This window comes from Passer montanus, unplaced genomic scaffold (assembly GCF_014805655.1).
Source record: "Passer montanus isolate IOZ18808 unplaced genomic scaffold, ASM1480565v1 scaffold49, whole genome shotgun sequence".
Classification (NCBI taxonomy): domain Eukaryota; kingdom Metazoa; phylum Chordata; class Aves; order Passeriformes; family Passeridae; genus Passer; species Passer montanus.
In genome coordinates this window covers 6,070,934-6,086,417 of record NW_024369818.1, presented here as the reverse complement: position 1 = coordinate 6,086,417, position 15,484 = coordinate 6,070,934, and the positions used below count along the sequence as shown (strand labels likewise).

General features: G+C 52.6%; 1 protein-coding gene across 1 annotated transcript in view; it reads left to right on the top strand.

Moving 5' to 3' along the window:
* AR (androgen receptor) overlaps positions 1 to 13,947 on the top strand; it is a 36,575-nt gene extending 22,628 nt beyond the window's left edge. Inside the window, 6 exon segments of the mRNA XM_039722625.1 lie at positions 2,199 to 2,315; positions 8,302 to 8,589; positions 10,637 to 10,781; positions 11,698 to 11,828; positions 12,028 to 12,185; positions 12,455 to 13,947. Of these exon segments, the coding sequence (XP_039578559.1) occupies positions 2,199 to 2,315; positions 8,302 to 8,589; positions 10,637 to 10,781; positions 11,698 to 11,828; positions 12,028 to 12,185; positions 12,455 to 12,610 (995 nt within the window). The 3' untranslated portion in view covers positions 12,611 to 13,947.
* Positions 13,948 to 15,484: the final 1,537 nt, after the last annotated feature.

Sequence of the window (15,484 nt, the reverse complement as noted above, 5' to 3'; positions counted from 1 at the left end):
ACCAGAGAACAGCACAAAGCAAACAGGGCTCACCTGTGCAGGCTCAGGCAGCAGAGAGCAGGTTCCTGCCCCGAGGAGCCTGTCCATGACCCATGGAGCTGGCTGGCCATCTCAGCAGTGTCACTGTACCGTGACCGTGGCGAGAGCTGCTGGCTGCAGCTCCCAGCCTGTGCTGCTCTGGGGTGGCACTGCCACCCTGCAGCCTCCTCCAGAGTGCCCTGTTTGTGCCCCAGACCCCTCTGCCTGCTCCTGGCTCCTGGGAGAGGCTCCCTCTCCCTGTCCCTTCTCAGCAGTTCTGGAGCTGGGAGATGCTGCTGAGGAGCAGATGGGGAACAGCACAGTGGCCTCATGGAGCAAGGCCTGGGCTTGTACCAAACCTCATCCCTGCTCCCTCTCATGGGTGCCCAGTGGGGACAGAGCGGGCTGGGGATGAGCCCATGATGCTGCTGAGGAGCAGATGGGGAACAGCACAGTGGCCTCATGGAGCAAGGCCTGGGCTTGTACCAAACATCATCCCTGCTCCCTCCCATGGGTGCCCAGCGGGGATGAGCGGGCTGGGGATGAGCCCACGTGCTGGGATCTGTCCAGAGCCTGGGGCTGAGCAGGGACTGGGATCCAGGGGACTGGGAATGTGGGGTGCTGCTCCTGACACAGCTGTGCCTGGTCCTGGAACACCTCTGGGGGCTCAGGCAGCCAAATCTCCTTCCAGCTCTTCATTGCCCAGAAAGTAGGGCACCCGTTTGTGAGCACCTAAGAAGGTTGAGTGGAGCGAGTGTGGCCTCAGTGCTCAGTGCCCCGGCACAAAAATAACTCCAAGTAACCCAGTTTCAGCTGAACTTCTTTGTTACTCATCCTCCTCCTCAATGAGCTGCTGAAAGGGAGGATGGTGTTTGTGCTCCCTTTAGGGTCCTTAGGGATTTAGGTGTCATCAAGGCTTGCATGAGTATCCTTCTCTTGGGAAATGAGCCAGGGAGAAGGTGAGAAGAGCTGTTCTGAGGACAGTGTTAAAATGATTTAACAGGTGTGAGATGTGGTGAGTAATGCAGGTGATACTGAGGCACAGGGGTGGATCATGATCCACTTTGAAGAGGACAGTTCTGAGAAGGTCAAACATGGGGTGTTTGTGCAGCCCCTGGGCTCTGTGGGAGGAGTGGGCTGGGTGCTGAGTCCTGCCAGAGGGGTCTGTGGGGGTGACAGTGGCAGCTGGTCCTGCCAAAACTGTGACCAGGCACAACTGGGGGGACCCAGGAGGGGAGAGTGAAAGCCTCAGGCAGTGGCAGTGAGGGCAGCAGTGGGGGAGGTGTGGGGGATTGTAAAATCTGTGCGCCAAAATTGGCGCATCTCATGTCAAAACTGGCACATTCAGGGGCTGGATTCAGCCTCATCCTGTTCATAGATTCCTGGTTACTCCAATAAGGAGTAATAGGGCTCTTCCTGGAGTGCAGAAGGTAACCCCTTGCAGGATGATGAATAAAGGGCATGGGCTGGTTTCCCGTGTGGGCTGCCTGTGGGTCTATAAGCTGCAGCTCTCTGTTGTGTGATGAGTCCACTTTGGTTTGGAGCAGCCTGAAGAACATCAGATAAATCCTGATCCAGTAAATGTGTTCAGACTTGATAAGTGATGATTCTTGGATTGTCTGGCAAACAGGGAAGTGAAAAAAAGCTATGGCCTGGAGCTGCACAGGCTGTTCTCTGAGCAAGTGCAGGCTGAGTCTGAGGTATGGGTGACTCCCACCAAAAGTAACTCCTGAATTTTCTGCACCTCCCCAAAACCCACAGCTGCACAAGGTCCCCTGTACAGGGAGTTGCTGGTCCCAGTTCCTTCCTGGCTGACTGCAGATACGTCCCAGGGGACAGGGTGGCATCACCTGTGGAGCAGCAACTCCCCAGCCCCAATATCTGTAACCTGGAGACAACAGATCCAACTGGTATCAGTGGGTTGCGCAAAAAATAATTAAGTCCCAGAAAGGTCTGTACAGCATCATGGTTCTGAGGGGACTGATGGGTGAGTATTGTGGCAGAAGGACCAAACTGTGGGGTTTGGTTTGGTAGAAAACCACCAGAAGCCACGCAATAGATGGACAACATTTAAAAAAACAAGAACCAACTCTCCAGGCCGCCCTCGGCGATCCCAGGAGAGCCCAGCCCGTGTCTCTGTTGTCACCCAGCACCCATGCTCTGTCTCTCTGGTGTTCCAGGTAAACAGAAGTACCTCTGTGCCAGCCGCAACGACTGCACCATCGACAAGTTCCGGCGGAAAAACTGCCCCTCCTGCCGCCTGCGCAAGTGCTACGAGGCCGGCATGACGCTCGGAGGTACGGCCGCGTCCCGCAGGGCCTGCAGGGTCACGGGGAAGGACAGGCAGCAAGGGGAGGCTGATGGGTGCACCCCCAGGAAGTGTTATCGGGGTTTTGATACCTGGTGAATGGCGGTAGCTTTTGTTTGTGTTTCGGGAAATGTATTTTTTCCCTATTTTTCAAGCCTTGTGAATCTAGGAAAATATCAACAGCAGGGTGAGTTGGTTCTGGCTCCTGGAGCCGCAGAGCAGGGCACTCCCCTCTTTTGATGGGATTATTCCAAGGCAGAAAGGAGCAATTTCTTGGTGAAATTACAACCTCAGTAATATTTTTTTTCCTGTATGGAAGCTGTTCCTGTGTCCATGGTGAGGGTCCTTGTTACATCTGTCTCTGTTCCCAAACCTGTAGCCCTCCAAAACTGACGGTGCTGGTATCCAAAATCTGAGTTTTTCTGCTCATAGTCTGTCAGGTAGTGTTGATCACTGCGTGTCTCTTGTTGAGTTCATTTGATGAAATTCTTCCCTGTGTGGTGAGGCCCTGGCACAGGGGGCCCAGAGAAGCTGTGGCTGCCCATCCTTGGAAGTTTCCAAAGCCTTGGAAACTTGGACAGGGCTTGGAGCAACCTGGGATAGTGGAAGGTGTCCCTGCCCATGGCAGGGGGTGGAATGGGATGAACTTTAAGATCCCTTCCAACCCAAATCACTCTGTGATTATGTGAGGATGAAAATACCCTGGAAAAGGGGGCTGACAGACCTGTCCCTGCTGGGAAGCCCTGAACTGAGGGAGCTTTGGGGCTGCAGAGAGGAACCCTGGCAGTGCCAGGCACAGCACAGGGGCACAGAGGCTGCCCAGACTGCTTGGGTGGGTCAGCATTTCTGGGTTAAATCCTGACCCCATTGCTGGGATGGGCTGAGCCTCCAGAGCTGCTGGGCTGCAACAACACTGTCTTGAAGGACTTGTTACTGAAGTGGCACTGGTTTGTGACTCACCAAGGAGCAGAGGGTTTAGTTTGATTTCTCCCCAAAGGCAGTGCAGTTCTCACTCCCTTTTCTTAGCTTATTTTAAAGTGCTTTTTTCTGGTGAAGTTTCCATAAGTAGGAGAAGACATACATCAGCGTAACCCTCTTCTGCAGGACACACTGACAAAATTAATGCTAATACGGATACCCCGCTCCCTTCTTTTTTCTTCAGCTCTTTGGGTCACCCTGACCTGTTCTGCCTGGTCTATTTTACATTTGGTTTGGATGTCGGTGTAAAGGCAATTGTTACAAACAGGCAAGCTTGTGGTTGCCCACAGTAACCTCTCCCACAGCGGAGGCAGGGCGTTTGAAATCACTCCCAAGCTCCAACCAGTTGTTTTTAACTGGTGGTTAATTACAGTCACTGATGGGGTACATCCCCGGCAGCCCTGCGGCTCTCGTGGGGGAGGAGGAGGAGAAGGAGAAGGAGAAGGAGAAGGGGGAGGTGACACACTGAATGCCTTCTGCAGGCTGGGCTCTGGAACAGGATGGCAATGTGTTGAAGCACTTCATTATTGATTGAGATCACAGTGACCTGCAAGCTGGTATCCACTAAGCAGGATCTTCTCTCTACAGAGGGGGAAAAGACATTGTAGGGAGGGAAAAGGAAAAAAAAAAAAAAAAAGCAGAAAACCAGTGATAATGCTGTTTTAGTGTGTTGGGTACTACTGGTGTGCTGCCCTGTGCCCCCCATCCCACTGCGCCTGTGTCTGCTGCTGGGGAAGATGCTGCAGGGATCCTGCCAGCCCTGAACCTGGGAAATGTCCTGGGATGGGCACAGCTGCAGGGATCCTGCCAGCCCTGAGCCCGGGAAATGTCCTGGGATGGGCAAAGCTGCAGGGATTCTGCTGGTCCTGAGCCCAGGAAAAGTCCTGGGATGGGCATGGCTGCAGAAATCCTGCCAGCCCTGAGCCCGGGAAATGTCCTGGGATGGGCATGGCTGTGAAAATCCTGCCAGCCCTGAACCAAGGAAATGTCCTGGGATGGGCAGGGCTGTGAAAATCCTGCCAGCCCTGAACCAAGGAAATGTCCTGGGATGGGCAGGGCTGTGAAAATCCTGCCAGCCCTGAACCAAGGAAATGTCCTGGGATGGGCAGGGCTGTGAAAATCCTGCCAGCCCTGAACCAAGGAAATGTCCTGGGATGGGCAGGGCTGTGAAAATCCTGCCAGCCCTGAACCAAGGCAATGTCCTGGGATGGGCATGGCTGTGAAAACCCTGCCAGCCCTGAGCCCGGGAAATGTCCTGGTACGGGTAGAGCTGCAGGGATTCTGCCAGCCCTGAGTCCAGGAAGTGTCCTGGGATGGGCATGGTTGTGGAAATCCCGCCAGCCCTGAACCCAGGAAATGTCCTGGTACGGGCAGAGCTGCAGGGATTCTGCCAGCCCTGAGTCCAGGAAGTGTCCTGGGATGGGCATGGTTGTGGAAATCCTGCCAGCCCTGAACCCAGGAAATGTCCTGGGATGGGCAGAGCTGCAGGGATCCTGCCAGCCCTGAGCCCAGGGAGCATGAGAGGTGCCAGGGGCTATTCCTGTGGGGAACTCCAAGCTCCTGTGCCCACAGCCAGAGCTGGCAGCCACCTGAGCTGCAGCCATGTGGGTCCTGGCTGGAGCAAAAACTCCAAACAGGTGTAATTCCTTTCATTTTGTTTATGGTAGAGCTAGAAATCTCCTGCAGTGACAGCCAAAAGCTTGTGAAAGCCCAGGCTTGAGGCATGGGTGTGTTTAGTCCTAATTCAGGTTCAGCTGCTGGGGGCAGAGCAGAGCTCATGTCTCACCACACAGTGGGTATTGATTCCTGCCAGAGGGAATTTGACACAATTTTTGCAGAGCCATTGCAGTAGTTACAATCAGTGTTATGTTGGCTGTACCTGATTTTTCATCTGGTCTGCCCTTGACTTACAGCAATTGGATCTTTATTCCAACTTGGTTTGCTTGATTAAAACCCCTAATTTTATTGTTTTTCTGTCCCCACAGTGGGTATTTGTTACCTGTGACTCAATCACCCTTTTGCCTCCTACACAGCCACCCAAGTGACATTCCTTAACTCCTTGCTCCAAGATGTGTTGTCAAATCTTCAGTGTCCTCATGGCTTTTGCAGTTTGCCAACACCTGTCAGCCCTTGTCTGCTGACCTCAGTCCATCTGTTCAGGGATCATCCTTAATGTTCATCCCTATTTTCCCATCCACACATTGCCATACAAGCTGGTTTTGGGGTGAATGTATCAATGAGCCACCCTTGTAAGAAACAAACCTGTCTGATGTTGTTTCAACACTTAAATTGCCTTTGAGATGTATCACTAGGGGGTTTGCAATAATTCAGCAATACTATCTACTGTTACATCCTTCAAGTTCTTTTCAGTCACGTGGACCTGATTGACTCAGATCTCTTAAATGTGTCTGCCACAACCAGTAATGTTATTATTATCAACTGAAATTGTTGTGCCACACAAGATTGATAGCTCGACAGGTTCAGGTTTTGACAAGTCTGGTGTGAAGTTCATAAAAACTGCAAAGGGCAGCAGGATATAAATCAAGTCCTGTTCAGCTCCTCAGTGTCCCACTGGCAGCTGAGCTTGACGTGTGCTGCAGGATCTCTCCACTGTAGCCAGTGCAAGAGCAGCTTCTTCCAGGTCTCCATAACTTCCCTAAGTCCTGGCATCATGAAAATTGGTGCTGGAGCCCAGAGTGCTCCTTCCTCAGAGCTTTAGAAGTGTCTGTAAGGGAGATGCTTAAAATGTGCATCACTTTGGCCATTGCTCTGAGTGTGCTCACGGGGGTTCTTGCATTGGTAAATATTTTATTGTGATCTATAATTGTGTCCTTTAAGCTTTTTTCCAAATCCATCCAGTAGTTCCCCAGAGACCCCCAGGTCAGCTTGCAGGGCCTGGGGCAGTGCTGTGCTGCAGCTGTGCCTCGAGGCTCCCTGGGGCCCTGTCCCTCTGACAGCCAAGCAGGAGCATCCCAATACTGATCCCATGTCCTAAGGCTCCTCCCACCTTGGTTTGAAGAAGTGCAACGTCGACTTCTACCCAGCTTAGCTCATCCTAGAGTAAAAACATTGCAGATGTCTTTAATTATGGTTTTCAAATTTTTGTTTATATTACCTGCTGAGCAGAAGCCCTCACCACAAAGGGGTTTGGCACAGGTGACTGGGTAGAAGCCAGTCTTCACCTCTGAAGGTTTTCTCCACCTGGTAATGTCAGTATTTCAGTGCTCCTGGAATGCACAGACCCGAGGCCTGTCTGGGTAGCACAGTTATCACCCATTGTCACACAGGAGTCTGGTTTGTGGCTGCACTTTCAGAGCCAATGCAGTAGGTACTTGTTGTCTTCTCACTTCAGTCAGGATCTTTTAATACTAGATAATTAAATATTAAGGGAAAAAAACCCAAGCATTTAAACCAAACCATATGAGTGTTTTGTACGTGTGGGTTTGGCTTTGCTCACACACATGACCTGGGGCAGTGGTTATTTCTAAATCCAAACTCTGTCACAGTGGAGTCACCATCCCTGGGGGGATTTAGCAGATGTATGGCTGTGGCACTTGTGGGTTAGTGGTGGCCTTGGCAGAGCTGTGGCTTTGGAGGCAAGGGACAGGAGGCCATATCAAACGTATGGCTGATGGCCAGAGGCCATCATACTGTGCTGCAGCACTGTTTTCCTCTTGCTCTCCTTTGTTTTTATTAATCCTTTCTCCTCCCATTTTACAGAGAAGCCTGTCTTCATTACCCATACAGCAGATCATACAGAGTACAATGCTTAAAATTGTTTGGAGTTAATTTACAGAGCTGCACTTTGATTTGACATTTTTATGTTTTGCTGCTTATTTTTCTAATTACAGCTGAAAGGAAATTCAAGATAAGTATCATATAATGAAGGAGCCAAAACCCCAAGGACAACTGGTTTGATGTTGCATTACCTGCTGAAGGAAGCCATGGGCTTTTGTTTTCTAATTAGTTGGGGTTTGGATTTGGTGAGGGGTGGCAGGAGCAGGCCACCTGTGCTGAGCAGTGTCATGCTGTTACCAGTGAGGGGAACACAGACTCCCCAAGACCTCTGGTGTCACACCTCTGCAGTGCTGGCGTGCCAGCCGTGGTTAAGAGGCAGCTGTGTGGGGAAAACACCTTTTCATGCTGGGCACAGGCAGAGCCACCTGCTGCTTTGGTTCCCCTGCAAGCTGCCTGCTCTGCTGATGCACAGCAAAGTGAGGCCACCCAGCTCAGTCCACTCCCCCTCGGTGGGGTATCCAGAGAAACAGCCCTGGAATCACCTGCTGGCTTCTGAAAAGTGTTTTCTGTGATATGTGTGCCGTGTGTTTGGGAGAGCCTGGCTGTGGGCAGCAGGCATTGCAGGGAGAAGGTTTTTATCTCAGATGCATCCTGCTTCTGCCCTGGTCTGGGATGGAACAATCCCACTTGGGCATCCAAGTGCAATGTTTTTTCTCCCTGGAACATGACTGTATTGAGTTTATCATCTTGTGTTGCTCCTCTTTTTGAGTTTTATCTCAGATGCATCCTGCTTCTGCCCTGGTCTGGGATGGAACAATCCCACTTGGGCATCCAAGTGTGATGTTTTTTCTCCCTGGAACATGACTGTGTATTGAGTTTATCATCTTGTGTTGCTTCTCTTTTTGATTGCATACAAGCAGTGGCTTGAGTTGAGTTAAAACCTCTTCCCTCTCTTCCCTGGATCTTCCTTTCTGTTTTTAAGTGGGAGTTAGAGACCGGTCGTTGAGAGGATGTAAATGATGTCGGTTTTTTCCATGTCAGATTAACAACAAAATGGATTTTGTCACACAGTGTGTTCTCCTCTTGTCCTTAGGTGAGAACCCCAATGCCAGGGCACTCCTTGGGCAGTGCCTACTGAGGGAGGAACTGCTGCTGGTCATCACTTTTCCTTTCCTCGTAACTACAATGATGGAGCCAAGAAGCCCTGACATTTTTAAACATATTTTTAAGTATCACACTAAACTGTATTGTTCCCACAGCCCGCAAGCTGAAGAAACTGGGTAACCTGAAGGCACAGGACGACATGGAGGGAGCCAGCTCGTCCAGCCCAACGGAGGAGCAAGCTCCCAAGCTGGTGATGACACGCATTGATGGCTACGAGTGCCAGCCCATCTTCCTCAACGTCCTGGAGGCCATCGAGCCTGGCGTGGTGTGTGCTGGCCACGACAACAGCCAGCCTGACTCCTTCTCCAACCTGCTGACCAGCCTGAATGAGCTTGGGGAGAGGCAGCTGGTCTACGTGGTCAAATGGGCAAAGGCCCTGCCAGGTGAGGAGGAAAGCAAAAAATCCCCTCTCAGTTCTAAAGCCCATCTGCACTGCTGGGGCAGGTGCACAAGGGGTGGTCTGCAGCCCCTGTCCCATCACACAGCTCCTGGGGAACCTTCTCCATGGGCAGTGTGCGTGTCCCCTGCCTGGGAAGCAGCCTGGGACTTGTCTCTAGAGGGGCTGATGGTGGGAGAAGGAGCTGAGAGGTGATGGAATGTGTTGGAACTTAAACTCTGGGTTCAGATAGCCCCTGGTCAGTGATACCATGCGGGCACAGGGCACTTCCCCCCATGGCAGGGCTGCAGCTGCTCTGGGCTCAGGGTCCTGCTCTTCTCTCCCTCTTTCCATGGAGGTTTTGCTCCACTTCCAAGCCGTGTCTGCCAGCCCTGCAGAGCTCCCCTCTGGACAAGGATCAGCCCTGTCCCAGAACCCACCTGAAGTGACGAAAGGGTAAACAGCAACATGGCAGAAGAGCAATGCAGAATCCCAAAGGGCTTTTCCTGGCAGTCACTCAGGTTGCCCATGTGACAGCCTGGTGTGATATATTTGTGATGCCAAAGAGGGGTAATAGGGGTCAGGAATTTTCCAGATGCTGCTCAGCAGGTGCAGTAAATGGAGCATCCCGGTGAATGATGTGTTCATTGGGCTGGATTTGCAAGGCATCTCTGCAAGGTTGGTGACATGCTGCTGTTCCACCTTGTAATCCTGGAACTGAGTGAGTGGGATTGCAGAGGGCTGAGCTCAGTCTGGGCACAGCAGGACCCAGCTCACCTCCCAGCATCCCAGACTGGGATGGGGCCAGCTCCTGCTGCCTTCTGGGACACCAGAGAAAAGAGGGACCCCACTCCTCTTGTGTGTGGGCTGATGCACAGTAAGTTTTCCATTCTCTGCCAAACCCTGGTGATGAGCTGTGGTGAGGTGTCTGACGTTCCCAGGAGTTTAGCAGCCCCCTAGACTGGTGCTCCCAATGGCATATTGGTCTGCACACCCTTAAATGCAGAGTAGCCCATTCTGTTTCTGCTATTCTTGAGTCACTTGGCTTGTAAAACCAGGGACAAATCCTGCTTCCTCTTTGGCTTGTCTACACCAGGCATCAAGATCCACAGAGGCACCACCAAAGCCACCTGGCATCCAGGGCTGAGGCTCTACCACTGCAGTGGTGCTGATGGAAAGGGAGAGTGCTGTGGGAAATGAGTTCTATCATAAGCACCCCTTTATCAGAGGGTTTTACTCTCCTGAAGTGCAGCTGATGCCCGAGCCCTCAGTGTGTAGCAGTGTCAGCTGCTGCCCTGCTGCCCCCCGGGGCCAGTGCTGACTGTGCCAGGGTGGCATCTGGGCAAGGTTCATTCTCCAGCTTGTTTGCCTTGAAGAGCTCTCCAAAGCACAGAGATCCTTGCCTCAATGGGTTATAATTATACACTGGAGCTGTTAAATTGCTTTAATATTTGATTGAAATAATGCATGATTGCCTTGAAACTCAATTATATTTGCCTATTTACAAGCATGTTGAAAAAAACAGCGTTGGAGGTGGTGTAAGCATGCCTGGGATTTAACTCTGGGCTGCCATTTGGGAATGATAATCTGAATTTTGTTGCTATTTTTGTTTCTCTTGCAATGTAGCTGAGGCTTCCATGCTCATTCCCACAGTCAAGAGATCCATGCAGTGTGTATGGGGCAGAAACCAGAGCACCTGCAACCATGGTGGGAGGCCTAGGGGCTGCCTGCTGGCTCTGAGCATCACATTAAAATCCAGTTACTTAAATTTGGTGAAGTCCTAATGGGACTTTCTCCCCTCTTTGTCTCTGAAGTTCCCTTTCTTCCCTTCCAGGGACAGGTTTGTGCTTGCCTATCCTTGATTCCCAGTCAAGGTGGGAGCTCCATCTCATGACTCTTGTCCTGAGACATGAGCTGGCTGAGCTTGGGCTGTGGACTGACCACCTTGTCCTAAGAGAAGCGCTGCAGGAGAGCTGGAGTCTGCCTGGCAACAGCCCTGGAAACTGCAGGAACGCAACAGTAATTTGTAACATCCCTCCCTCGTTGTTTATTAGGATTTCGCAACCTGCATGTGGATGACCAGATGTCAATAATCCAGTACTCTTGGATGGGCCTGATGGTGTTTGCTATGGGCTGGAGATCCTTCACCAACGTCAATTCCAGGATGCTTTACTTCGCTCCAGACCTGGTCTTCAATGAGTAAGTGTGAAACCTCAGCCTAATGCTGGGCTTTGGAGGTGATAATCCACACTTAGAGCAGTCACACTGAGCTGCCCAGCCCAGCCTGGCCGAGCCCAGCCTGCTCGCCACTGCCACCACCCATGGTGACCTCCAGGAGCAGTGAGGGCACTGTGATGCCTCTCCAGATCCTTCTGCCTGCTCCCTCAGCCTTGCCATGGGCTGACACCCACTGGGGCAGCAGCAGAAGCTGGTGTGGGGTAAGGGGCTGCTCCATTTCTGCCTTTCTGCTAGGGGGTTTGAATTCCAGCTCTGTTGGTCAGCTAGGGTGAGCAGAGATAGACACAAAATGTACTGTAAGGTCCTGGTGGGCTCTCCTTGGTGTACCACCAGCTTGCTGGCACGTAGCGTTTGCTGGCACGTAGATAGAGGAGCCTGAACCCAATAACCAAGCACAGCAGCAGGCAAACCCCCACCTGCCTGGGAGCTCCAACTCGGCCTCATATCCCTCACAGACAGAAATGTTTGGGAAATCATTGCAGTCACTCTTCAGACAGACGCTGCATGCCCCTTGTAGCCATCTGTGTCCAGTGAGGATCACACACAGGCATTCTGGAAAATGCTTCAAGCACAGCAGCAGGCAAACCCCCACCTGCCTGGGAGCTCCAACTCGGCCTCATATCCCTCACAGACAGAAATGTTTGGGAAATCATTGCAGTCACTCTTCAGACAGACGCTGCATGCCCCTTGTAGCCATCTGTGTCCAGGCATTCTGGAAAATGCTCCACTCCTGCATGTGGCACCCCTGGGACAGAGCTCGGGCCCTTGGCAGCAGGGTGTGCCAGGCAAGGGGGGGTTTGCTGGCACAGGGAGTGTCCCCCCTGTCACACACGTGCACTGTGGGCTCCGTGCCATCTGTACCATCTCACCCTGGCAGGTACCGCATGCACAAATCCAGGATGTACAGCCAGTGCATCAGGATGCGGCACCTCTCCCAGGAATTTGGGTGGCTCCAGATCACACCCCAGGAGTTCCTCTGTATGAAGGCTCTCCTCTTCTTCAGTATTAGTAAGTGTCACACCCTTCCCTCCACAGAGCATCAGCACCTGCTGCTGCATTGCCTTGAGGCATCTGGTGCTTTCCCTGTGCCTGGACTTTCACTTCCCAGGAGGAGGCTGGGGGTATCCCCTGCTTCAGCCTTCCTCCTGCTCTCCTGTTGTTGTCACTCTCTGGGCTCCTCTCACAGTTTCCTTCCCCTCCTACCCAGTTCCAGTGGATGGCCTGAAGAACCAGAAGCTCTTCGATGAGCTCCGCATGAATTACATCAAGGAACTTGACCGTATCATTGCCTGCAAGAGGAAGAACCCCACCTCCTGCTCCCGGAGGTTTTACCAGCTCACCAAGGTCCTGGACTCCGTGCATCCGGTAAGAGAGGACAGGGAAATGTCCATCTGCACACCTAATGTCCATCTAAATGCATAAGAATCAATATAAAAAATAAACTTTTCACAGTGAGAATGATCGTTCCCTGGAACAACCTCCCCATCATGGGAGGAGTTCAGATGCAATTGGAGAGAGCACTGGATAGTCTCACCCAGTTTCCCTTTCCCAGGGAAGGTGGGACCTCTGTCATGTATCTTCCCAGAGAAAGCACTGCCCTGGGACTTGTTTAACCAGCTCTCTTCCTTTCCCAGATTGCCAAGGACCTGCATCAGTTTACATTTGATCTCCTAATCAAGGCACACATGGTGAGCGTGGACTACCCAGAAATGATGGCCGAGATCATCTCTGTGCAGGTTCCCAAGATCCTGTCTGGAAAAGTCAAGCCTATCTACTTCCACGCACAGTGATCTTTCAGAGGGTTCCCCGTGCTGCCACCCCCATTCCAGCCATCTCCTGCCTGTTACTTCTGCACTACTGTCCTGCAGTGCCTTGGGGAATCCCTCTGCGGCGGTGGCCAAGGGGACAGGCAGTGACAGACCTGCTGGGATTCCTGAGATTACTATTTTCCTGAGGTATCTCTGAACTGAACCCCTGGCGCCGACCTCTGCCTGGCTCCAGCTGCTCGCGGTGCTGGACAGGGACTGCTGGGGGCAGTGGCACCATGTCTGAGTGTTCCCCTCTGTCTGTCACTGTGACTTCAGCAGCCCAGGGCCACGGGACAGCAGAAGAAGTGCCAGCGGTTGGTGGGTTTGGGGTGATTTTTATAAAAGGAATACAACCCTAAGCAGGTTGCAGCTCCGCGTTTGGGTGTGGGTTGTGTCGCCAGCCTCCTTCCAGATGTTTTGTTTGCATTATAGTGCTGGGAAGCAGATAAGTTCAAACATTGCAGAAGAGAAGCAGAGCAGAGCTGGGGGACAAGGCAAATCTGTGGCTGAGGAGTTCACAGGCCCTGCAGCCACGGTGGGATCTGCTCTGGTCACTGGGCCCTGGGACCGGCCTGCAGTGCCGAGACACGAGCGATGGAGCGGACAGGCTGCAGCAGAAGGCCTAAGGAACATCACCTTGGAGATCCCCAACCATGGCTGCCTCCTGTTCTCCACCTGGCATGTTTTTCTTACAGCCTGTCCAGCTGGGTCTTGGTTTGCCCCGCAGACCCCTGGTGCTCAGCAGTCACATTCCTGTCCGTGCCAGCTGCTGCTCCCTGACAAAGCTGAAGCCACCTCTGAAAGTGCCTGATGCCCTCGGACCTCACACCTGCCTGGCTCCCCTGGGCACCTGCAGCCCTGCCCCACACCTGCTCTGCTCCTGTCATGGCTCTGCAGGCTTGGGATTCCAGCTATGCTCTTTCCCTTCATTTGTCCCAAACATTTTGTCCCAACTATTTTTTCCAGTCCCAGCAGATGAGTGTTGTGGAGCCAAGACCAAAGCCAGGGTGTGTGGGACCTGTGGGACCATGGGTCTCTTCTCTGAATCCTGTCCATGGAGAGGTGGCTGTGGGAACTGGCTGCTGCCACCATGGCACTTTGGGGGGCTGCAAGGGAAGCACCAAGAGACCCCCTGCTCTTGGAGGCAGCACACACAGCTCCACTAATGGCAGTGGCTTATTGAGCCCAGGAGGAAACCACTGTGCATTCACTGTCCCATGTGCATGGTCCTGTGTGCACCACACCATCCCTTACACACCATCCCTTACACACCACAAACACACCATCCCTTACACACCACCCACACCATCCCATGTGCACCACCCACACACCACCCCTTACACACCACCCTCACACCATCCCTTACACACCATACACACACACACCACACACACCACCCCTTACACATCACACACCCCTTTCCTTACACACCACCCTCACACCATCCCTTACACACCACACACACCATCCCTTACACACCACTCACACCCCATCCCGTGTGCACCACCCCACACACCCAGCCTGTCCCCACACACACACAGCAGCCAAGCCTACGTGCCCTGTGGTGTTTTAGTTCCCCTCTTCCTGCACATCCTGAGTAGATCAGAACCACCTGCCCAGACCCACACAGGCTGTCCGTGACTGCACATGTCAGGGTCACACATGTCATCATGGGCTGTGACATGGCCTGGCATTACCAACCCAGACATCTACGAGGGATTCTTGTGCCAGCACAGACAAACAGCAAACTCTGCACCCTCCCAGGGCAGCGAGCACCCCCAGAGCCCTGTGCCCACCCAGAGCCCTGTGCCCACCCTGTGGCCAGCTCTCCAGGAAATGCCATCATGGTGCAGATGCTCCTTTACACACTTGGAGTAAAACAAACAATTTCCCTGATGCTTTCCAACCTTTTGACGGGATTTTCATTATAAGAAGGAGTGGGGAAAAACCCCTATCAAAGGGGAGGATCTTTCTTTGCAATGATTTTCCTTCCTCTGCTAGATATGGCTGTGATCCTGCTCCTCCTGAAATCCTCTCATGTAGGCAGCAGCAGAATCCGTAGGTGAACTTTCTGGCTGGCAGCCAGCGGGTTGCTGCCCTCAGAGGCTCCCCCATGCCAGGGGGCTGCTGGCATTTTCAGTGATGATGTGAGCTACAGATATTTGCAAATGAACCAGTAAAAAATTCCAGCTGGTGCATCCCTGTCTTCTGGAAATTTCCCTGGCTCTTCACAGCAGAGCTCGGTGAGCAGATGAGTGGTGATTCCCAGTGCCTGTTACCAGCTCAGGATGGCTCCAAGCAGTTGGAACAGCAACTTTGGGAGAGCTTTGTGCTTCACACAGGCTCGTGCCAGTGAAGGTTTGGTTGGCTAATGAGTGTGGCAGTGTCCTGCTGGGTGTTCATCTGCTGGGAGAACGAAAAGAGGTCAAACCTAACAGGGATTTGCCCTAACCCTGCTTGGCTGGTGGGAGCACCATGTGAATGAGAAGTGGGGGAGCAGGGGAAGGATTCTGCATCACCTGCCCCGTGTGTGTCACCCGGTGTGAAGCTGCTCTGGACAGCGAGTGCTGAGCAAGGCAGGAGCTCACGGGGGGCACCCCCAGCCCAGGACAGAGGGGCAGTCAGGGGCATTGAGGTCACGTTCTCTGTCTCTTCACTATCACAGTAAACTTGTGCAACTTGTTCATTCGAAAGTTGGGTTTCTACAATATGATTACCAGGAAATGTGGGAGCCAGGACTCGCAGCACCTGTGTGTTTTTGCTGGGGGAATTAATGCTGTTTCCATGTGGATTTTCATGAGCTGCTGCAGGAACTGGGGAAGAAGAGGCTTTAAGAAATACCAAAGTCCAACTCCT